Source organism: Berghia stephanieae, chromosome 1 (assembly GCF_034508935.2).
Source record: "Berghia stephanieae isolate SIO BIC M18660-M18661 chromosome 1, UCSD_Bste_1.3, whole genome shotgun sequence".
Taxonomy (NCBI): domain Eukaryota; kingdom Metazoa; phylum Mollusca; class Gastropoda; order Nudibranchia; family Aeolidiidae; genus Berghia; species Berghia stephanieae.
Window position 1 is genome coordinate 101,836,064 of NC_088360.1, and position 25,379 is coordinate 101,861,442.

Genomic DNA, 25,379 nt, shown 5'->3' on the forward strand with positions numbered 1-25,379 from the left:
ATCCATAGCTAAATCCTTGACTGATGACATACACCACTCTCTTTGGTGATAAAACTAAGTTCATCCTCCATTGGGATGTAAACACAGAATGTGAATCAATTAATGATTATCTTTTATTTATTGAAATATATTTTTGATGAGTTATTCATTCCCATTACAAAAATATTGTGATTGGCTTGTTTATAATATGTGATATTAGGTTTTTCAAAATATGAATTGGTAGTTTCATGTGGCATTCACCCCACCATAACTGGGTATAAACACAAAATAAAATTCCTACTCACATCCAGCACCTCCAAGTCATACATGTTGTGAGTTGCAGCATGAGTATTTTTGGTGTAAGTCTTAAGACGTTCAAACTCCTCTGAATCATGGTCCATTACCTGCAATAATATTATCATACATACCAATTATACAATTTCATAAAGTGATAAATGGCATAAAACATAACAAGGTCAATTTGTAAAACCAAATCAAAGTTATGAAACAATTACAGGAACTAACTATCAGTTGAATAACAATTCTAAAAAAGTACGGAAAGAAGTGATATTGCAAACCTTTTTAAATGGGAGAAAAGAAAAAAAAGAAAAAGAAAAAAACAAAACGAAAAACAATATTAAAAAACTACACAAATCAAAACTTTATCAACAATGGATTTCAATTTATCACTTTAGATTCTTAATGAGCTCGAATTAACACATTCACTCAATAATTAAATCATTTATCAACTTGAATTGCAATTTTTAAAATGTCCTACCTCCATCTTGCACTTAAGTTTCTCGTAGTGTGCTGTGACCGGATCTTTCTCCGAGTCACCTGTTTTCATGAGAGAATAGGCCACCTCAATCTCCATCAGATTGTCCAGCATGTCTGTCTTTTGCTGGATATTGGAGAGATTGAACAATTCAGTGAGTTTATAAAAATATCAAAGTTTGATGATGGATAAAGTCAACGTTGTATAAATTCAACAAATCTTTCTGGTCTGGAAGTGGTGACGTGATCAAGATTCCCCTATATTTTTAAAACATTTTCCATCAACTTGGAGATAAAACTGAGGTGTCTGTTCAAAACCAATTTTCAACTCTGTACCATTGATTTACTATTAGAATTGCATCATCAACTGTGATGAAAGCTGCAAGTGCAGTTCATATTTTTAAGGGAGATCAAGAAAGTATTGACAAAGGAAGATAAAAGAGTATTTCGACCTCAAGTATTTATTTCGAAATCTTACTCCTAAAACATGTACAAAAAAATAGTATCAGAAAATGGAAGCACTCAATAACTCTAGTGCTACAAATACGACTTTAAAAATAATGAACAAATCAACTCCAAAATGAAGTTTGTATGATCGATCAACAAATAAATAAAAACAAAATTTACATATCTATCTGTTACTAAATCAACTGACCTAATGAATGGATCTACAAAGCAAAGCAAATTAATTAAAGTACAATCTGTTGTGGTAGTAACTCCATTCCTTGCATTTTCCCTGTAGACTAACCTTGATGATTTCAGCTGTGTCTAACAATGGAGGTTTCTTCATGCCAAAGTCATGTGGAATGGCTGTGTAGAACCGATTGGTTGCATCTACCATCTGGGTTTGTGTTCCTCCTTTTGTCACTAGCTGTGGAAGAAAGATGAAAATTTTAGCAATAGACTCTCACATCAGCTTAAAATACACACAGACACACACACATACCCCCCCCCCCCCCACCCCGCTCCAAAAAAAAGGGCGTACTTACTTAAAAGAAATAGGAGTAAAATCAGTACACCAAATAGAATATAGAATTAAAAAATACACGCATGAACCCAAAAGTAATCACAATGGACAATGAACAAGCTATATGTTATTTGTAGACGCTCCATAATCCTCCTATTGTTACTATCAAAGATGATCTGACTAAACGATTAATTCATTTTTAATTAAAATGCTTATGACAAATGTGTCAAATTGCAACTAATGTATTAATTAATACCAACCTTATGTAATTCTGTCAACACGGAATAAGCTGATTTGATTTGTTTTTTAGACAATTTTCCCAAAGGCATCTTCTTCATGTCGATCTAAAAAGCAAAACAACGGAATAGTAAACAAAATAAAAATTCCTCCGATATGATAAATTGCTGAAAACAATTCTTAACACCATAACATTGTAGACAATATTTTCATAGAATTAATTCAAAGTAAAAAAAAAATTGCAAAAAACAAAACAAAACAAAAAACAAAAAAAACAAACAAAACTAAAAAAAGTTAAGGTTAATCAATTTTTTTTTTAAAAAAGGCATCTTAATGTTGATCTAAAAATCAGGACATCAACGGTAAACATTACAAACATTTTATGTCATTTAATTTCACCATAACTTTGTACACAGTAATTTCATAATTTCATGTGGAAAAGAATTAATGAAAGTTTGTTTTGTTTTTAAAGGTTTTACGGCGCTTGCAACACATTAAGGTCATATAAGCACCAGTAAAAAGGAAGAAAAGGGGATAGTAAAAAGTTCAAGAATTACAATTAAAGCACAAAAGAAAAGGTAAGACAAAGGGGAATTGGTTCAAATAGGGAACAGATGTAGATTCCAAGAGCACACCGTCAAAGTACTTAGTTTGAGATCACCTAAAAGTCTCATCCAGACACAAGCACAGGTCCCAACTAAAAGGAATACACTCAAATGTTTATAAATCACATAATATAATATGTAAACTAAACATAATACAATGCATAACAGAGAGATGATTTACAAGGAAAAAAATATCATCTCCCAAAACTATAACTATACATTCGACTGTTTCCCTCCCAGCCAAGGACTCCAGCCAGGGTCAGGACAAAACTAAGTAATCTCATACCAAGACAATGACAGGAAACAATTAGAAAACGGGTATGGGGGGGGGGATAGAAGACACAGCATGTACCTCCCTGCCCACTATGGGAGGTCAGGATCCCTACCCAGAATTAATGAAAGGAGAGAGAGAGAGAGAGAGAGAGAGAGAGAGAGAGAGAGAGAGAGAGAGAGAGAGAGAGAGAGAGAGAGAGAAAGAGAGAGAGAGAGAGAGAGAGAGAGAGAGAGAAGAAAAAACAGAAGAGGAAAATCAATTTCAGATCAATTAATAAAAAATTAGTAATAATGTAGAGAAAACATAAAATATACAAACAAATTTTTCAATACCTCAAATTCCAACATGGCCTTCTTCATACTTTCAATGTCGAAGATCATACAGACGATTTCTTTGATGCTTTGATGGAGTTTCGAGGTGGAAGAGGCAGCATCAAGTTTCATGGTTTGCTGCTCCTCAGCTTCCTAGACAAAACAGAAAAAGGGTATCTAAGAATTACATCACTATCCAATCTCTCGTTGTAAATAATAGGTAACCGTTACTATTATTCCAAATACAGAGCATTAAAAATAAAAGAAGAATAAGAAAAAAAAATATTTTAAAGAGAGTTAAAGGAAAGAAAGAAAAGAAACAGAAGAAGGAGGGGAAATTATTATTTTTTTTTTTTTTTAACTCAAAAAATTACCTGTCCATAGTCAATATCCAGAGGATGAAATCTGCTAGGCATTTTCTGAAAATTCTTGCGATTATCCCATTCATTTCCAGTCTTTTCAAGAAATAACTGTTTAAAATAGGATACAAGTGACTCTTTGGACCCTTTCCTCTCTGTTTTGTTTCCACCAATGGTCGTACCCACACGGCCCCACGCCCTGAATAGATACCAACTGAACAAAAAAGAAATGAATAAATAAATAAAACAAGAAATGAAATGGTAATCTTTCTTTTTGGCTCACAACAAATCAATTGCTTATAAAATCTTATGGGGTAGTTTGATCTTCAATATCTAAAGAAGAGATAAAAAAGATTTGAAAAGAAAACTACACCCCACACATCCAATACAAACCAAGCTCTTACTTGGAAAGAGGCTGGCTGAACAACATGCGGTGCAGAGACAGCAATTTTTAAAAATGTGCACAAGACAATATTTACAAGAAAATGGCTGAAAATAACAGCCTAGGACAAGAGGAGAAGGCATCATAAGTGCTAAGGTAATGGAAATTGTAATAGTAAATAATGAATTTATATAGCGCATAAACATCCACATTAATCGTGCTCTGCGGCGCTTTACATAATAAAAATGAGTCCAGGGAATCTTTCAAGAACTTGCAGACAGTGACTATGACCTGATTTTTTTTTTCTTTATTGTCATTGTTCTAATTGTTCAGTGGCTGGAGCACTCTCCTGGACTGGTTTTGAATCTGCGTTGAATTAGAATCTCTTTTTCTTCGAACTCTTCTGTCCACCTAGCAGTAGCTGGGTCTAAAATATGTCAGGAAGTTTATATGATAGACGTGTGTTCTACCCAGAGGGTAGCTAATAACTGTCATTCAAGTCCATTAAATGCTAACATAAATGGGGATAAACTCTAGCTCTGACTTTCTACATATTAATCTTAAAGGAAAGTGAGAAATAGATAATGAAAGCAGGACTTGATCTCAGGTCCTCTAGATATTCATGCAATGCCTCATCCACTCAGCTATCTTGTTGAGACTTACAGGGTCTCATTTCTTTTAAAAATATTCATCGAAATGGTTTTGAAGAACTACTTGCCTTGCATTGTTGTCTAATTCAATAGCCTGAAGTTTATAGAAGGAGTTGGTGCCTCTCTCTATATCAACCAACCCAAGAACTGCATTCATCGGCTCTCCTCCATACTGAAGAATGTGGCCGTTTTCCTCAAAACCTGAAATAGGATTATATTAAAACCAGTGGATGAGAAATTCCTCCATCTAATGTTGACAATCATTTTTATCAATTTTCCCCTGGAACAGCCTACCTTCAAGTTTCAAATTTTAAATAAACAATATCTAGACCTTTAAATATTTACCACAGACTATCAGGAAGTTTTATTATTCTTTTTATTATTAGGAAATTCAGTGTTGACAGTTATACTGATTTGAGTCAGATGGTGTAAATAAAAAAAAAAAAAGAAAGAAAGAAAGAAAGAGAGAAAGAAGAAGAAGAAAGAAGAGAAGAAGAGAGAGAGAAAGAAAGAAAGAGAGAAGAGAGAGAAGAGAGAGAGAGAGAGAGAAGGGAGAGAGAGAGAGAGAGAGAGAGGAGAGAGAGAGAGAGAGAGAGAGAGAGAGAGAGGAGAGAGAGAGAGAGAGAGAGAGAGAGAGAGAGAGAGAGAGAGAGAGAGAGAGAGAGAGAGAGGGAGAGAGAGAGAGAGAGAGAGAGAGAGAGAGAGAGAGAGAGAGAGAGAGAGAGAGAGGAGAGAGAGAGAGAGAGAGAGAGAGAGAGAGAGGAGAGAGAGGAGAGAGAGAGAGAGAGAGAGAGAAGAGAGAGAGAGAGAGAGAGAGAGAGAGAGAGAGAGAGAGAGGAGAGAGAGAGAGAGAGAGAGAGAGAGAGAGAGAGAGAGAGAGAGAGAGAGAGGAGAGAGAGAGAGAAGAGAGAGAGAGAGAGAGAGAGAGAGAGAGAGAGAGAGAGAGAGAGAGAGAGAGAGAGAGAGAGAGAGAGAGAGAGAGAGAGATTACAACCCTACTGACCAGATTCAGGATCCACTGCAGCTCCTCCCTTGACAGAAACCTTGACCTTGTCTGGCAGACTCTTGGCAAATTTGGCCTCTGATTTGGAGGAAAGATGAAGAAAAAGATGACATTTCTTAACTTGCTAGAGTAATAATTAAGCAAATTGGGCTCTGCTTTGGAGGAAAGATAGAGAAAGAGAAAACAATTCTAAACTAGGTAGGGAAATGTGTGGGTGGCTGAGAAAACCCGGAAAGATGCGCAAATTTCATAATTTGAGTTATGTATGCAGTGGTGTAGACCACATCTTTCTGATCATATAGCAGTTTAAAATTTCTTTCTATGTCTATTAGAACCCAAGTTATGAATTTTTTTCATAATAAAATTTGTTGTTATGGGAAACACTTTATCTTAAATTTTGGCTCATATCTCGAATCAAAGCCAGCCTCACAAATACTTAGGTAAATCGAGTCTCTGATTTGGAGAGCAGGTGGAGAAAGAAACATTCTTACTGTTTGCTACCGGAATACATTAGGCAAATTTGGCCTTTGGTTTGAAGAAAAGATAGAGAATGAAAAGACATTTCTTACCACTTGCTAAAAGAATGAGTCAGGCAAGTTTGGTCTCTGGTTTAGAGAAGAGGCAGATAATGAAAAGACATTTGTGTCAGTGCATGACATAAACAGTCGGAAGGTGAAAATTTTGGATTTTGCATTCTCTGAAAGAATATGCTCCCCAGAGCATTTCAAATCTTTATTGAAGTAAAGAAGTTATGATCAGATGTATGGGAACGGTATCCAGCAACTTTCTCAAATTTCATACTTTTTCAACTTGACTAGCTGTAAAAAAAATTTAGAAGTGAAATTAAGCTTTGATATTTCCCGAAGATGTACAAAAAGGGTTGACTTAATTATTTATGACAAGATAAAAATTGACCTAACTAAACTTGGCAATATCTCTTTTCGCCATCCGACTGATTATGTCATTCACTGTAACATTTATTCTCATCACCTCCTAGTGCAATAAATTTGGCATTTTGAAAGGTACTGAGCATGGAAAAACTTCATAAATGCATTGCATAATTGTACAATCTTCTAAACCTACATTTATTCAGAAAATTCTCACCTCTTATTATTTACGATTTCTGAAAGAAAACTTGAGTAGCTGACTTTCAAAACGTCCTATGTCACATCCTGATAGTAAATGAGTTAATAATCTCAAGCTACCTTTTGGACTTCATAGAATCATCAGAGAAAATTTGGAGTTTCAAATCACTCAGGCTTTTGTTTTATGAGGCAACAAGACATGTATTTTCCTCTTTAAGTCAATAAACAAATGGCAAAAAAATTGTGGTTTTCTTTGAATGATGAAGATGGGACTTAGTTCGTTTTGTTGAAAGTCACCTACTTACTTGTTGGCACCACCAAAAACTAGGAATGAAAAGATTACCTACCATCTTTTGCTGACATGCCACTTTTGCCGGCACTCTTTGTAGGTCTATTACCAATTCGCTTCTCAATCTGGAAAAATATTAAAAATATAATTAAATTAATAAATTACCCCACTAACACAATCAAATACATTTTTTTTTCGTAAACGTTTCCCTCTTCTCTGTAGTCAATGACATCAGGCTGATATCAAATATTGAATCCTGTTATTTAAGTTCAAACTAGGCAAAGGGACATCGTGAATTCCATGGGAGAACTGCTTTGGTTTGATAATCAATGTTGGCTATCTGTTGTTTCTTTGCATATTCTAAAGGGTTTCAGAGCAATCTGAAACATTTTTAGATCATATCATCACATCTAAAAGGTTCTGGTGGACGAGACAAATCTAAAAAAAAATTATTTGGATGTCCTTTACAAAAAATGAAAAATTGGGCAACAGACTCCTGTGCAAGATAAAAGTCTGAAAAAGTGTGAATGTGACAGTGACAGACAGATTTAAAAAGAAAAAAAATCACTTCTACTCAGCTGTGAATTGAGCCTTTGATACATTTCAGAGGACTGTGCTTATATAAATGGAAACATTTTGAACCATTGTATCACATTATAGTTGGTCATCAAATATTCGTTATAACTCCTTAGAGCAAAAGTTACTATGATCATTTAATACGGGTTATGTAAAAGACGAAATAATTTTTAAAAACCACGAAATAGTAACTTAGCAGCTGAAGAAATTGAAAAACATGAGAAAGTAGTCAAGATCATGTCACGTCTAAATGCCTGTTGATTGATGATTGTCTTTGTTTCCATAGTGAATAAATATCAAACAAAATCTTCATTCTTCTTATCCTGCATATAATTTATAACAATAGCAATTTGGTTTAAGACTTTTGAATCACAACTCACAGCAACTCAACTTTGAAGCAATAATACTTACATCTGATCCCCATGATGCTATACTCTGAGATTCAACACTTTTTGCCACACTCCCGCTTTGACAAGCCTTCAAAAACTCTTCACCGACAACATGAATTTCATTTTTTTCTGCATCTTTGATTCCCTTGGACTTTTTGCTAACTTCAGCTAGAAATATATTGAAAATCATCCATAAAAATCTACATTGAAATCAATGAATTCAAACAGTTAATTCTCCCAGATCAAATATTGCCCCATTTATTTCTGGCCCCTAAGAAGGACATCAATGTCTAGCATCAAGTTTGAATGGACATACACAACAAAATAAACAGATAAAGTTATAGTCGACAAATTATTTCTAAAGCCCCAATCACAATAGAAATCTATGACTGTGGAATCTCTGCACTTATCAAATAAAATAAACAAATAAATTTAAGAAAAATAAAAATATATAAATAAAAAGTAGTTGCAACTGTACAGAACACTAAATAATGACCACATTTTGAACAAACCGCTGGCATAAAACAAATAGGGAACTGGATAACTGTCAATGCCCCAAGCCCTTTAAACTGTTTTCTATCGCTTAGTGAAAGTACTTTTGTGGCCCGTTGTCTCAATGTGGTATTTAATAAGGTTAGATTGTCATCAAAAAGTAAATTGTGAATTGAAATTATATGAAATATTAGGTTTTTGCAATGCAAGTTTCATATTTGTGGTTATAAATTCAATTCCAGCAACTGGTTTACTTTGAGACAGTGGGTCACATCTAACAGATTTTACAGCGCTTGCAACATATTAAGGTCATATCAGCGCCAGTAAAAAGGAAGAAAATGGGATAGTAAAAAGTTCTAGAATTACAAATAAGGCACCGAAGAAAAGGTAAGACAAAGAGGAATTGGTTCAAATAGGGAACAGATGTAGATTCCAAGAGCACACTATCAGCATACTTAGTTTGAGATCACCTAAATGTCCTCTCCTGACACAAGCACAGGTCTCCATTAAGAGGAACACACTCAAATGTTTACAATTCATATATAATATGGAAACAAAACATAATATAGTGCAAAACAGAGAGATGATTTACAAGACAAAAAATATCATCTCCCAAAACTAACTATACATTTGACTGTTTCTCTCCAAGCTAGGGTAATTTCATTCCAAGACAAAGACAGAAAGCATGTTGGAAAACAGATATAGGGGGATAGAAGACACAGTAGGTGCCTCCCTGCCAACTTTTATGGGAGGAACAGACACTCTACGTATTGAAAAATTTGACAATTGTTTAAAGACAATGATCATTGTCAAAGTAAAATGGTGGCCAACCTTTGTTACTAATAACAGCTGCTGTTTTTTTGTCAATGTTTGACACAACACTCCCTCCAAGGGAAGTAATCTCCTTGGTGATGTCAGATTTACTTTTGGACAATTTTCCAACTATTGCAAATTTGAGGTCTTTCAATGGTTTGGTAGTGCTGTGATTGGGAGAGAAACATGAAAATGGAAATGAAGATGAGTGTATATGTGTGATATAAATTGATGCATGTTATGTGGGTTTGAAGCATATATAACGTATCAATTCAAAATCCAACGAGTTGTTTTTACATGAACACTACTTCGTCTAACACATTTATAAGGTACAAGCACATGTGCACATAATAATAATCGTAATTTATTCATAATATAACGCTTCACTATCCTCTGGTAAAGTGCCCAGCAGTGCTTCACAAAGCAAGCACACTCACACACACACACATTATCTCCTCTCTTTTACACACAGATAACATTCACATCAAACATAATTTTTTAATCATTCATCTAGCTTAAAAATAGCTCTGTTTTCAAGAGTTTCTTAAAGTCATGATATTCATTGCAAGAACAAGTCTTAAATGTCAGAGAGTTCCACAAATGCCGAGCAATGCTCGTGAAAGCTTAAAAGGCAGAAGTTTGCCTTACATAATATTTTCAGCAGTTGAGCTTCTGATGATCTTAAAATTAACAACTTTCAATAAACTCTGAGGTATTCAGGCATTTAAAAATTAGCATTAAGATCTTCAAATTAACTCTATCTTCACCAGGTAACCAATGAAGCTCTGTTTAAAAAAGGAGTTATGTTCTCTTTCATTCTCCTTTTAGTGACCAGGTACGCTGCTTTGGTTTTCAACTTTTGAAGCTTGTGATATGTCAGTCTTCAATCAACCCGCTTTGTTTTTCAACTTTGAAACTGTGATATGTCAGTCTCAGATATGAGCTGTTTTGTTTTGCAACTTTTGAAACTGTGATATGTCAGTCTTACTAGATCCTATCAAGAGATATAATGACAACTGAGTATGGAATAATGATCATGCAGTTGACATTAGAGATATAGACAAGAGAGGTCAAAGCTTTTGTCTAAAACAATGCAGTATATATGCATTTGTATTAAAATACACTTTACACTTGGTGTTACATTACATTTTGTTTCACATTCACAATAATAAAGAGGTCAATTAAATACTTGAAATTCTGAAGAAATGCAACTGTTTAGTGGCATAAATCTTGCATAATATTAATGAATTTGTGACAATGAAGTAAATAGATAGTCCAGACAATGCTAAAATAGTCATTACTTTAAGCATTTTTATACAAATCAAAGGCATTTGATTACTGTTTTTGAAAAAGGGTGGAATTTTTCTTTTTTTTTTAACCAAAGCACCCGAGAGCTTGAGAAAGTTCAAAGATTATCCTGAGTTTAACAATACTTACACTCCATCAGCTGAGTCCAGAGAAGAGCTGACCAAACCTGAGGATGCACTCACAGTCACTTTAGGGAACACCCTCTCTTTCTTGACATATTTGTAACTTTTTCTAAGGAAAAGAGAAAGATCCTGAAAAATCACCACAATTCTTCCTCGTACTAGGTCAAAAGTTTATGTGTTGATTTCAAAAGAGTTGGAATTATTGTAAATTTGTGTATGCATCGTATCTGTCCTCACTTGGTACCTGCAATCAAGCGAGGTCATCAGAATGCAACAATAATGTAGGAAGAACATGTGTGGAGCAACCGGTAGCTTTCTGGGAGATCCAGTATCTATCTTCCATATCAACAATTCTAAGGATTAAATAAAATTATAACAACAATACACAAACACATAAACGCATATTACATACATAACACCTCAAAATCCTTTTACATTGTTTTTCTTTTTTTTAATATTTCAATGACATGCAACGCAGCATAAAAAAAACAAAACAAAAACAAAACAACAAATATACAAACAAAATAGATTTTAGATGATTCATATTTCAACAATTGAAATAATACTCAACTTATCAAAATGTATGCTTCGCATCTCTCTTTACTTGGAACTTGAAATCAAGCAAGCCGTTTAAAAGCAATGATAATGTAGGAAGACTATGTGCAGAACAACCAGAACCTTTTGCATGTTCCAAAGTCTTATCTTCCATAATAAGGACTAAACATTGACAATTAAGTCGCATTATAAATAATGAAGCCCTGACTCTTGGAAGTGTTTTTAATAAAAACATTTTTGCTGCTAAAAAGGACAGATATCCAGCAGTTAGCTGTCAACAAAATTAAGTAATTAGTTGACAAATACATGAATACTTAAACAGATTCAACCAAGCATCTGAGTTTTTAAGCAATCCTTCATTTAGTAAGTTCCTAGCTGAAATTTGTCACTATCTCAAGCTACAGAAACAGTTTAAAGCTCTGGAATCAAAGGGCTTGATGATTATTTTTCTTAAGTTTTAATTAAAAGTACACCTTTAAAGCAATGACACTAATTACTCTTTGGGTAAAACACTAGTCACGAACTCCATCTGTAAGTCCAGCAATCTACCAAATGAACCTTAACAAATATACACATGAAGCATACATTTAGTCCGCATAGAATTTCATTGTATTCCAAGAAACTTGACTTTTATGAAGACAAAAGAATACTCACAAAAATGGCACATCGTGAAATTCTTTTGGAACCTTCATAGCTTGGCGTTTTGGTGCTTTTGTTATGTTCATGCATTTTGTCCATTCTGTCACATTACCACTGCATTTATATCCCTCTGCTCTGGAAATACAACAAATCAAAATAAACAATATAAGACCATTAACTGAAAAAAACAAACTCTTACAACGGTTCTTAAATGGTTGAGCAGATCAAAAAATTTTTGGGTGAAAATAATTATATTCTGGTTTTCTCCATTTTTAAGTCTGTAACAGAGAAACAAATAAAATAGGAGATAAAACATTTTTAACCCCCCCCCCCCCCCCCCCCAAATAAAACCAAAACCAAATAACCATGGTAATAAACAAGTCATAGCATTATCAAAAATTGAACCAACAGATTTAGACTGAAGGGCTCAAGCTCAGCTGGTCGCGAATTTGGATAAGTAAGTAATCAACAGATATGTTTACATCTTTACCACGAAACCACAAGCGCATCTCAATAATTTATTCAACTGATAAAGACAATCAATAAGAAAAGGTACAGTAAAGTAAACTCTGAACATAAGCAAAATGTCATAAATTAATACAGAGAAAAAAACAAATGATTTTCAAAAACCGTGAATAGAATTTTTAAAGATGGAAGGCCACTTACGTGTAAAAAAGCTGCCCATCTTTGCACTCATTGCATTTTTCCAGAGCACCAAAGGCCAGACAATCAGCAGTCACATCCAGAAGCTTAAATACATGAGAAGTCAAAACAATATTTTAACAGAAATCTGTCATATAAATCTTTGAAAATCCTATATAAAAATCATTGACATTTATTTAACAGGTGCAGTTACTAAAATGCAATAAATCACCACAATAAATGGAACAGAAGACGATTCCAAAAACCTCAGGCATGAAAGGCAGTGTGGCACAGCAGTATGTTCATTTGTTTCATACCCAGAAGGTACTAAGTTCACCTTTCCACCACGCTGTGTGGCCTTGAGCTTGTCACCTTTACTGAGCTGCATTGCAACTGACACCTGGGTTATTCCCGTCTTCTCTTGGAATAGATCCTACAAACAAAGTTCCTCTTGAGGATGAATGAAGGTAATTTATTTTCTTAAATTTATGATCACAATAATTTGAGACCAAAAAAAAACAACAACAATGTTTTTAACAACTCTTACCCGACTTTCTCCAGGTGGAATACTTTGATTGTTCAGTTCCAGCATGAGCTTCATGGCTTGGTTGGAGACATTCTTTGACAATTTGTCTCTGAAATCCCACAGCAGCTTACTTTGTTCCTGTCATGAAGGGGAAGGGGGTAAATCAAAAATAAAAATGAATGTTAAAACTTTGATTCTCATGAAAATGGGGGGGGGGGGGGGGGGGGGGGGTCCATGAAGTATGAGACGTGTAATCATTTTCAATGGTCAAAACAAAATTCAGCATAATTTTTTGTGCTTACAATGTAAATAAAATAATGTACTAAATGTTTACAGAATTGAAGGTCCTTGAAGTATGAGACGTGCATCATTCAATGGTCAAAACAAAATTCAGCATAATTTTTTGTGCTTACAATGTAAATAAAATAGTGTACTAAATGTTTACAGAATTACAACCGAAGTGTAAACACCCCCCCCCCCCCCCCAAAAAAAAAGTGCTTTGAAAAGATGAGATTTAAACTTTCCACTTCCTAAAAGTTTTGAAGGACAAAGTCTATTCATCAATATTGAGCTTCAATACAATGCGATGCTTGTAAATAATCAAGAATGACCTAAATGCTAAAAAACTATATTGGAAATGTAATTACATTCTCATACCTTAAGATTGTTTTCCTCCTCAACTTCTTCAGCTGTCTTTGCTTTCTTACCACCATTGCCATCTTTACTATCCGTTTTCCTCTTCGTCCTATGTAGGATATAAGATAATAAAAAAATCATGTCTTGATAATGTATTACAATTGTGTGTGTGTGTATGTGTGTGAGATGCAGCATAGTCAAACTCCTGTTATTTCCAGTTTCTGTCTGACATGCTATATACTAGGCCAATAAAATCCAGCCCTTCACATAAAAATAAGAGATTTGTGATTGTATTTTTGTTTATGTTCACAATGAAAAGATTCAATAATCTAAATTGTGTCATTTTAAAATCTAAAATAAGATGTAAGTCAATTAGGTTACTAAAATGAAATAATCAACTGTTCAAATTTTAGTCAAAATGTGAAAGTCATGTGGGTTATGCGGTCTAGTGGTATGACACTCGCCCTCGGACCAGAATGTCCAGGGCTTGAGTCCTGCTCTGAGTGGTGCATAACTGAGTCCTTGGAAAAGGTTCTTTACTCACATTCTCCTGGCTGTTAACAGCATTGTCTCTGTCTGAAAAAAATGTGATATCGCCTAACAGGCATCATGTATGTTAAGTGTTGCCATTGGCTAGAGACCGTTTGTAAAATCCCTTAGAGCATGTTTAGTGGATGTTATGTTATATAAGTGCTCTAGTTTTTATAAAAGTTATGTATTCAACCATAACTATTTTATAAAAGTTATGTATTCAACCATAACTATCAACTATCCTGCAACTGATTTAATCAATAACTTACGCTTTCTTTCCCTTTCCCAATTTGTCAATCAGCATTGTCTTGTCCTCAGGTTTCAACTTTGCATATCCAACAATTCTGCAGAAACATTGGAAAAAATAAATGTGATGAATAGATTGAATTTGAAATTATATTGTGAAAAAATTACAAAATATTAAATATACTTTGCGCTTTGACAAAGTACACAGCTTTGATTAAAATCTTGGAGGTTTTAACACACATGATTGATAAAACTCTTTTGTGCTTTAAAAAAAAGAAAAGGCAATCAAACTCAAACTTAAATACATATTTTATTTCAAATTGATGGGCAGACGAGGAAAATAAAACAAAAAATGTTACGAACGTTGAAGGATCTTTGTCCGTTGTGAACTCCAGCTCATCTCTTTTGTCCACAAAACAGTCCACATGATGCCACAAGGTCACTGGCCCATACATCTTAGCTTGGAGTGACTCATATTCCTTCTTCCCAAGTCTGACATTGTCCTAGTCAAAGGAATTAGATGATTACTACATGGACTTTGTAAAGAAACTTTATAAATTAGTTATCAAATCTTAAACAAATAAAATAACGTCAAATAAACTTTATTAATCCTTTAGAAAATTGGGTTTACAAATATGAATTAAAGAATGAATAATTAAGTGTCATAAAATGTCATTAAAACAAAATAAACAACAAGAACAACAAAAAAAACTCCTCAAGCATTAATATAGAACACTATCCACTAAACATGCTCAAAGCACTTGACAAGGACCCTTAGCCAACAGCAATGCTTAACATGTAGGGAGAGACACAACACCTTATAGGTGATGTTACAATTTTTTTTTTTGGACAGAGACAACACTTTTGCGTAACAGCAAGGTATTAGTACAATGAGAAAATGTGAGTAAAGAGCCTTTACCAAGGACTCAACTGCCACTCAGAGCAAGACTCGAATCCTGGATCTTCCGCTCCCAAGACATGTCATACCACCAGACCTCATAGCCACATATAAAATTATGAAACAATGAGAATAAAATTGAATATATTAATATAACTCATCTTTGCTCACATTCATTGGTGCCGGAAGGCCAACACAGTATATAAACCGTATCAAAAAGTATAAATTCTCATGAAGACTTGGAAATAAAATTAACGTACCTTAGCGATAAATGAATCACAGCCTCTACATTTACTTTTCCCAGATTTTGCATATTCAACAGAAAAATCATTTGAGCTTGCACCATCTTGACTGCCAATACTGTCATCGCCACCTTTGAATAATGAAATAAAAAGCAATATTTACCAATCATTATTGGTATAAAAGAAAAAAAATGCAGCTATTAGACCTGTAAATGAGCTCTATAAAAATTGACTGAAACTGAAACTCTTCGTAATTCGTCATAGCGGTAAAATCCAAAGAATGAAAATGAAAGGTAAACAGCAAGCTCACTTGAGCAAAGCAATGGCAGAAAACTAATTTGTGCGGGAATTAATTAGGCTACTTAGCATTGTTCCTTATAATTAGGTACCCAATCAGTGAAGACACATAGAAACGGTCAACCAGTTTGTTTACAACATGAGGCAATCGAGATGTGCTTGTAGCAATGATTTAACTTTCGATTTGAAGGTGTCTACATAACGAACTTCCGGAATTCGAATTTTTCTTTTTCATACTTTCCCTGTCCTTCAAGTAAATGTGGTCAATTTTGGCTTAGACGAAACAGTGAAATTTATCGCTCGGCTGCTCAGTTAAAATTGGCTACGACAGGTTTGTAAAGTGAAAAAATAATTTCACGAAGGCAGTGTGAAAATACACTGGGGTCTGTTCAGACACGGCAATTCTAAAAAGTGTCGCTTAGCCTTGGCAATATATATCCATCGTTAATATAAACGGCCCATGAGCTATGCGTAGCACTGTGGAACATTCCATATTAACTTTACAGTCATTCGACTACGATTCATGAATTCTTTCTTTATTCAATTTTTTCTTCCCTTTTTTAAAATATTTGAATTTGACGAATTGACTGATTTCAGTTAATTGACTGAGAATTTACAGGTCTACAGCTATCCAGCAGAAAAGGAGAAGCTTAACTCTCAAACCTTCTATATCATTTTTTTACTGAGATTGTTGGTAAATAACATGATATAATTGTCTTTTGCTGTGGCCTTTAGCCTCTCTTTAGCCCTTTCACTTTTTGCTAGACCCATGAAATATCATGGGACATTTGAGAGTAAAGCATTGGTTGAGCAGAAGTCAGATTGGTACAAGGAGCATTGCATAATATGGTTAGTTCAAATATTTATTTGGAGGAAATATACTGAAATGCCAATGATTTCAATATATATTATATCGTTTCATTTGATTTTATTTTAAAAAAGGATTGAGCAAAATCTTTTATTAAAGAAAAATGCAAAACAATAGATGTTACATGCTCAAAATCTTCTTTAACTTAAACTGACATCAAATTAAATCTTAGTCATTACTGGCTACACAGGGATAATAAGCCAGTGAAAAATTTGCATAAGAAATGGTTTTAATCAAAACTTTTCTATTTACGTCTTTTTCATGACCATCGTTTTATCTTCATTGAGATGATTAGTTTGAGCTTTTTTTGAGTGACTAAGACCAGCCCCCAAATGTGCCTCCTGGATTGAAAGATATTAAACAACTATGGTAGAATGTACACTATTTGACAGGTTTCACCCATGACATTGATTGAAATAACCAGTCCGATGTTCCTTCTCTAAAGTGTGTGAAGGGTGAAATTTATCAAATGATGTACATTCTACCATATATCTGGGGGAAATCTTAGTCACCCCAACTGGCCTTAGTCATTCCATTCAATAGTAGTTTTGATCACCTCCGATATTTTTCTTTATCTTTTCTTGATCTTCCCAACGCAAACCATGATAATTGTAAATGTCATCTACATTGTTGCATTTGGCTCTTTTCCAGAAACATGCATGGTGATACCAGTTTGGGACCTAAAGATGAAGAATGATATATCGATTCAGCCTTGGAAGATTATATCACATACAACCAAAAATAACAATGGAAAAGGAAAGCTAAAAAAACAAACAAATGATATTGAGTTAAATAGAGTCATCTAAAAGCCAATATACATCAAAGTCACTTTATGTGATATTTGAGACCCATTGGCAGGTCTGATGTTATATATCTCAATACAACTGTTGGTCAAACCAATCAGTGATCAGAAGCTTTATTAGAATCTTTTAAATAGTTGAGCTTAATAGAAAATCGTATACATATTATGGTGACATGAATTGAATTGTGACTGTTCATTAAACATGACAGAAACCAGAATCAACACAGGCTCAACAGGTTTAATGACTCTGAAGGACTATTGATATTTCGTTAAGGCAGCCTGAGTAAAATTAGCCTGCTTTGAATTGGAGAATTAGGTCAACCTACCTTTCCATCAAAGTGGGGTGACTGAAATAAAATATAAAACAGTATTATTGAAACAATTCATTTCATCCATTGGCATTTTAGTTTAACATGCATCTCAGTCAACTTGTCTTTTTAAAAACTTTATATCAGATTGGGTTAGATAAATTTGTGATCAGATCCACAATCGGTCTCAACTCCGCATAAATTTTCCATTTAAGACAAAGCAATTACTACAAGACCCCTTTCATCATGAACTTCTTGGTGTATGTCTTCTTTGAGATAAAAAATAATAATACAGCAGTGACTATAAGAACTGTCCTCTGTATTCAAGCAAAGTGTGCTTATAGGCAGACCATATTTACAAACGAATTCTAATTTTTCATGTCAAGTTAATACCCATATAAATCTGCATAGCCTTTTGATCCGTTTAAGTGAATCAAGTTTTCTTGTTTATTCTCCATTGGAAGTTGATGTGAGCTGAGAAATGTTATTGTGGTAAGAGCATGACACACCATCTTGTGACTGTGAATAAAACATATTAGTTTAGTAAATGCAGAGTATTGATGTAAAAGAAATACATCATTCTAATACTAATACTTCTGGGAGTTTCCACCTGATAATTTTTTTAAAATCCCCTCTTTAGGTGTGCTGAGAAACTACGGAAGTCTTTCCAAGTTGGTAGAGCACTGGATTCACTGGAAAGGGACTGAGATCTATCCCAAATGAAGTTGAGATATTTTCCTGACCTTCAAACCCATCCAGAAATGATTGGGTCTGTTTGATCTGATTGAAAATACTTTGCAATACAATAGCGTCCTATTCAACATTCAAAGAGTAGCAGACAATGGGATTGATTCACGGCTGAGACGTGGTCACGTGATGTCCATGTCCATACTGTGTCGGTTGATGGTAGTGTGCTGTCAGTATTGTCATGACTGACTGTGGAGTAGATCAGTAAGCTAAATTAAACGAAGATCACTTTGATTTTTAATTATGATTTTAAAACATTATAATCATGACTATTCTAGGGGGATAAAATTTGGTGCGGCTATGAGGTGTTGTAGTATGACATTCGTTTTATGGATCGGAAGGTCCTGGGTTCGAGCCTCGCTTGGTGCATAGTAGAGTCCTTGGAAAAGACTCTTTACTTACATTCTCTCACTATACTCGGGTGTAAAATGAGTATCTGGCCATTAACAGCGTTGTCTTTGTTGAAAATAAATTGTATTATCGCTAAACAGGCATCATGTCTCATTCTTTATGTTACGCATTGATGTTGGTCAGGGAACCTTTGTAAAACGCTTTGAGCACCTTTAGTAGATATTGCGCTATATAAAAGCTCAAAGCTAAAAAAAACCCCAATTAAATTAGACTCTACTGTAGACTGTAGTCCGTCTGTTGTAGTGCGCTATGTGGACACTTTCGGATCGGAAGGTCCTGGGTTTGAGCCTCACTCGGCACATAGTTGACTCTGGAAAAAGACTCTTTACTCGCATTCTCTCACCGTATTCAGATGTAAAATGAGTACCTGGCCGTTAACAGCGTTGTCTGTCCAAAAACATTGCAATATTAAAATGGTGGGGGTATATATATCATACTGAATTTTGGTGACATTTTTGGATACATCATATTTATGGAGCGCTGCTATTACAGCTATTCGATAAAATGAGAAAAGTGCCTACCTGTGTCATGACAGCCAACCTCAGTGATATGTTACTTTTGCTTTACACGCAGACCGTCCACTTTTGGCATACTCCACTTGAAAGGGCAAATCGTGATGAGGCATTTTGAACAAAACTCCTTTTCGAATCAAAGCAAGATAAAGTGATAATCAGTGTCTCCAAATCTTTGCATACACTTTCACTTAGAGCCGGACAGTGGTGAAAGGAGGGAAAGCGAAAACAGTAAAGGGTTGCCAGATTATTTTTCAACAAAATGCCAGGGGAAGACTCAAAAAATGCCAAAACACTCAAAAAGATGCCAAAGCCTGTTGACTCCCACCCCCACTAAGAAAACTACTCACTTTTGATAGACAATTTACTATCATATCCTGGTGGCTTGCGTGTTTTCTTTTCTTTTTCTTTTTTTTTTTTTTTTTGTTTTGTTTTTTTTTTTGAATTATACTAAATTTCCTGTTGGGTAATTATTTACCTACTGACTACTAAGTGGAGTGCTAAACCACTACACCACGGTTGGATTTTAAGAATGAAAAAGAAATGTGAAGATGTTTGTTTTTACGCGTTTAGAAATAATTAAGAAAAGGTGTCATTTGAAGTATAATATACAAGAAAAGAAAATGCCAAATGAAAATGCCAAATGCCAAATGATCTTTCTAATGCCAAACGGTTTTCAAAAATGCCAGATTTTTGGAATCTGGCATTTAAAATGCCAAACTGGCAACCCTGAAACAGTAAACAGAGCTGCCAGGGGCCAGGGGTGTAAATTAACGTAAGCCAAATTAAACTTCCAAACAGAAAAGAATAAAATCAAAAGCAAGAAAAGCTTGTGCCATTGGTATAGTTATATAATATGATAAAAGGTCGAGATATTCAATCGACTTTTTTGAAAATTAAGTTGAAACAAAAACAGATGCTCAATTTTTCCACTTATTTCTCAAGTCAGCACAAGGACAATTGGCACAATCAAGGAATTTGCGGTACTTCCACGAACCGATATTTCCGCGAAGCAACTTATTTTCCCCACTGTAACAAGTGAAACAATCTTTTCACAGTAATTTTTTTTATTGAAAAGAGCTCCATAATCAACTGCTGTACTGCAATCAATTGTCTATTTTCTGCTTGTGCGAGGACGTGCTCTCATAATAGATTATTGTATTATCATTTATATATAGTTTGATTTTCACAACACATCAAGGTGACTGTGCGGATTAACTGGTGAGCACCTTTGACACCCGTGCGGCTATGTGGTCTTGCGGTATGACACTCGCTTAGGATTCGAGCCTCGTTCGGAGCAGGGTTGAGTCCTAGGAAAAGGCTCTTTACTCACATGCTCTCACTGTACTCAGGTGTAAAATGAGTACTTGACAGATAACAGCGTTGTCTCTGTCCGAAAAAAAGGTAATATCGCCTAACAGGCGTCATGTCCCGTCCTACATTCAAACATCAAGAACTCTTTCTTTCCCTCTGCCGTTCGTTTATGGAATAAACTCCCTCATGAGTTGATAGAAACTAAAAACAATCCAGAATTTGAAAGGGTCTTGGAAGCGTGGAAAATTATTTAAAATGAAATTATCACAGCATGTATTATGAATGTATATATATATATATATATATATATATATATATATATATATATATATATATATGTGTGTGTGTGTGTGTGTGTGTGTGTGTGTGTGTCATGAAATTCATAAATGTGAACTGTAGTCTGTATCCTCTATTTAAGGGGCTACGACAACGACCTCGAAGATGAAGAAGTGTTGCTGTTGGCCAGGGACCCCTTGTAAAGCGCTTTGAGCACGTTTAGTGGATATTGCGCTATAAAAGCTCAATTAATTGTATCCAACAGCAGCGGTCGCTTGTACTGGTGCTGCAGAGCTGCACCTCCCCCCCCCCCCCCCTGTCCCTCACATGGTATATTTGACTTCTTTCGGAATTAATCAATGATATTCGTTCAACGTATTATGCATTGTCCCATAATGACGGCCTATAGATAGAACGAAGTTGACGTCACTCAGGTCTTTGTTATTGTTTCTTGCCATCCAGGTTTATGCGAAATTCCCACTAATCTGTATTGACCAGACTATAACAGTTCATGGTAACACAACGTTTTGTGTGCTGGTCCGTTATACTTCCGGATGGCAATGTTGTGAGCTTCTTAGTCAAGCGCATACTATTACTATCTATAGATAGTGTGCACTTGGCTCACAGCATTGCCATCCCTTTTAGATTAATTGAACTTATGACAAGTCACTGACCAGTTGTTGTGAAATTAATCTCAATTAATTAAATCAGTGTAAGATCTCTGAATTCGATTCTTACTCTTGCCTCTGATCATAGACCTAGACGCTCAGGCAAACATTCGCTCGGTCGACCTGTAGCCCCCATCTGAACAGTAGTGGTTAACTAGCTAAGTCTTAATACATGGAAAAAACTGCACACACACATACACACACACACACACACACACACACTTTATAATATACTTTATAATATATTATGTTACACATTCACAGCAAAAGACAATGAACGACGCTTCAAATAGTATACTGATCATATCACACCGATAGCAAATACAAGAATTTTTTTTTTTTTTAAGAGGATAAATACCGTGTAAAAATGCTCTGCAAGGAACTTTTATTATTTACTCTCACTAGCGGAGAAGCCGCAATACTTTGTGGTAAAATAAAGGCTATAAGGAACAAGCACTCGACTATTTTGATTATTATACGACTGTATTGTGGAATAAATTAACATAGATCGAGACGAATCCTTTGATCCATCAACGATCATTTAAAATCAATTTAAGATCAATAATGTGTAGCTGCCTAACAGGCAAGACGTGTGTTGTACGCTGTTGTTTATATGTCGTGTTTTTGTGGATCTTCTTGGATTCTATACAGTTTTTAATCTACATTTTTATATCACAAGAATTGTTATCTAACGGACTTTTAAAATATACCACTTTTGTTAGATCTTGTCTAGGATTTTTTTGTGATTTTACGTGATTTTCTACTTTACGTCTTCATATTTAAAATGGATTTTATCTTGACATGTGCTCACCAGGCCCTATTATTATTATCAATTTTGGAAATTTTGTTCACGAATCAATTTTTATATCACAGAACTATTTGTCGTAAACCCTTTTCAAACAGTTACTGTTTTATTCAAAAATATTTTTATAAGAAGTTGCGAGGTGGAAGACGAAAACAGAGACCAATTATCGTGAGAACTGGTCATCAGCCTGCCCCATATCACCACCCACCAAGACCCCCACTAACACTGACACCTATACTACTAGACAATTCATTGAGTAAAAACGCACCTTACGACAACTCACCAATATCAAATTCCAATTATTTCCAGAACGACCACAGAGACAGTAAACAACAGCAAGATAAACAACACACAACTGAAATCGGTGAACGGATGTCTCGAAACCGTCCCTTTCTTCGACCTCCTCACGCATTAATTAACGTCCCCATTTCGACTCAAGTACAAACGGAAAACCAATCAGAAACAATAAATGACACATCTTACAACAAAAACAATCAACGTGTTGCTAATATCAACACTCAATCATGCCAAAATAAGACTGAGGAGATAGCTGATCTTGGAAAAAACAATACACATTGCATAGCTAAAGAATTAAGGAGAGAAGGAAAATCTCATCATCACAATTTTCGAATATGCCATCTGAATATAAATAGTCTACGAAACAAATTCGACGAAATTCAACCATTACTTTTGGACAATCTGGTGGACATGCTTATCATTTCTGAAACTAAAATTGATTCAACCTTTCTAGACTCATTGTTTGCAGTCGAGGGCTTCAGATTTGAACGTCACGACAGAAACAGCAAGGGTGGAGGAATAGCAACATGGATAAGATCTGACATTGCAACCAGAAGAAGACGGGACATAGAATCACACAACATAGAGGGCATCGTCCATGAAATAAATCTAGGCGATGCTAAATGGATTATATATTCCATCTACAGACCACCATCAAAAAAGGACTAGCTATTTTACAAACAAGTCAGTCCCATGATAGACAAAGGCGTCAAACATAGTGACAATCTGTTGATAGTTGGCGACCTAAATTACGATATGAACTGTGAAAACAAATCAAAAACTATATGTGATATATGTGACGTTTTTAACTTAGTAAATATTATATGTAAACCAACATGTTTTAAAAAGAACAACAAACCGTCTTTAATTGATGTTATGCTCACCAACAAACCCGATTTATTTTCTAAACCTCTAAATTTTTCAACAGGTGTCAGTGACTGTCATAATATGATTTCAACTTATTATATTAAACATAATGTTCCACACATTAAGAAAAACAAAATATGTTATAGAAGCTAGTTAGAATTTCTTGACTTACCCAGTTTGAAATATAGAAGAATTCGTGGGGATTTAATTCAGGTTTATAGATTGGTACATGGTCTGGATAGGATAGACTTTTCTGATTTTTTTTTCATATTCTAATATTACTTTTACTAGAGGGGACACGTTTAAGATTTTTGTCTCTAGATTCAAAACAAACATAAGACAAAACTGGTTCGGTATTCGTATTGTTCAGAAATGGAACAGTTTGAAATTTGAAACAAAGAATGCAAAATCTATGGATTATTTCAAAGTGTTAGTAGACAGGGAATTATATGATGGGAGATTTATATATGACGAATAATACTTGTTTGCTCTGCTGTTGACATGGCTTTCAATCTTGTATGTATATATTATGCATTATTATATTATTATGGTTATCTTCTATACGCGTGTGTATGTGTGTGTGTGTGTGTGTGTGTGTGTGGTTGTGTGTGCGCTTTGCATGTCACGGTTAAAGATATATGTTTGTACACCACATGAATACATTTAAGTTGAAATACTATCTTTACCACGTGTATCATTATTGTAATATTTAATCAATAGAATTATGGCATTACTAATTAATATTAAGGGCATTCAAAGGATCTTATCCTATTTTGCCCTATACCACATGTTATGTTAAGCTTTATGGCCTTTTGCGAGAAAAGTTATCAGGAAGATTTGTATTCTGTTCTAACCAAGGAATTTACCCAATGGAAACCGTACGGTGCTCTTATTGGCTAACCAACCAGCGGCCTCGATGAGAAAACTATCCGCCATTGAGACATGGGCTGGGAATCGCGTTACTATAGTAAACAAGCGCTGATCGGCCGTTCATGAAATCTAAGAAAATACCTTCCTGATCGCTCGTTTAATCAAGATGATTCAAAACGATGTCTCTAAAATGATATAAATGTGACTTCTTAAGGTTTTCTTCACGGTCAAAACCACACATCATTCTATTAATGATTACGTCCTAGGCAAAAAGGAATATTGACAGGTCGACCGAGAGTTGAACTCGTCAGACGACAAACATCAATGCTAAGTGTAGAGAGAGTCAAGCTCTTGTTTGTCTTGTCCTGTTCTATATAGAGAAAAGGATAAATAGTATAACCCCGTGTGTGAGTGGTTTCGTGTCATAGTTATGTTTTTAAATTGTTTCTGTTGTTTATGTGTGTAGGGATGACTCTCTCAGTGAGTCTCACACTCACTGCATCATCATAGCAAAGAGACCCAACTTTAAATTTGGCTCACAGGAATTTCAGACACCACTCGTAGGAATTTCAATGCCGAAAGAGGACTTCCCGCACACAAGAAAAGGGAATTGGGATGGTATTTGGCATACATATTGTATAGTATCTAGTTCTAAATAGATAACTGATTAGAATTATATTATGATATATAAACACAATGCCAAATACAATTCCGAAGTTTCCTTATTTCAAAAGAAGTAAAGCTCCAAAACCTAATGGTAGTGATTGTAGTACTGGTGGTAGTGAGGATGATATGGTGTTGATGATT

General features: G+C 34.8%; 1 protein-coding gene and 1 non-coding gene across 2 annotated transcripts in view; both read right to left on the bottom strand.

Moving 5' to 3' along the window:
- Window positions 1-19,705, bottom strand: part of LOC144962570 (poly [ADP-ribose] polymerase 1-like) — a 29,488-nt gene extending 9,783 nt beyond the window's left edge. Inside the window, 23 exon segments of the mRNA XM_078895613.1 lie at window positions 285-383; window positions 758-880; window positions 1,502-1,624; window positions 1,981-2,064; window positions 3,169-3,300; window positions 3,522-3,720; window positions 4,607-4,739; window positions 5,542-5,619; window positions 6,974-7,040; window positions 7,903-8,048; window positions 9,204-9,352; window positions 10,623-10,724; window positions 11,825-11,944; window positions 12,476-12,558; window positions 12,999-13,115; window positions 13,635-13,722; window positions 14,414-14,488; window positions 14,754-14,893; window positions 15,549-15,661; window positions 17,252-17,375; window positions 17,824-17,844; window positions 19,485-19,525; window positions 19,528-19,705. Coding sequence (XP_078751739.1) covers window positions 285-383; window positions 758-880; window positions 1,502-1,624; window positions 1,981-2,064; window positions 3,169-3,300; window positions 3,522-3,720; window positions 4,607-4,739; window positions 5,542-5,619; window positions 6,974-7,040; window positions 7,903-8,048; window positions 9,204-9,352; window positions 10,623-10,724; window positions 11,825-11,944; window positions 12,476-12,558; window positions 12,999-13,115; window positions 13,635-13,722; window positions 14,414-14,488; window positions 14,754-14,893; window positions 15,549-15,661; window positions 17,252-17,375; window positions 17,824-17,844; window positions 19,485-19,525; window positions 19,528-19,588 — 2,418 coding nt within the window. The 5' untranslated portion in view covers window positions 19,589-19,705.
- LOC144963542 (small Cajal body-specific RNA 8) lies at window positions 10,826-10,957 on the bottom strand. The gene has a single exon (XR_013643643.1).
- Window positions 19,706-25,379: the final 5,674 nt, after the last annotated feature.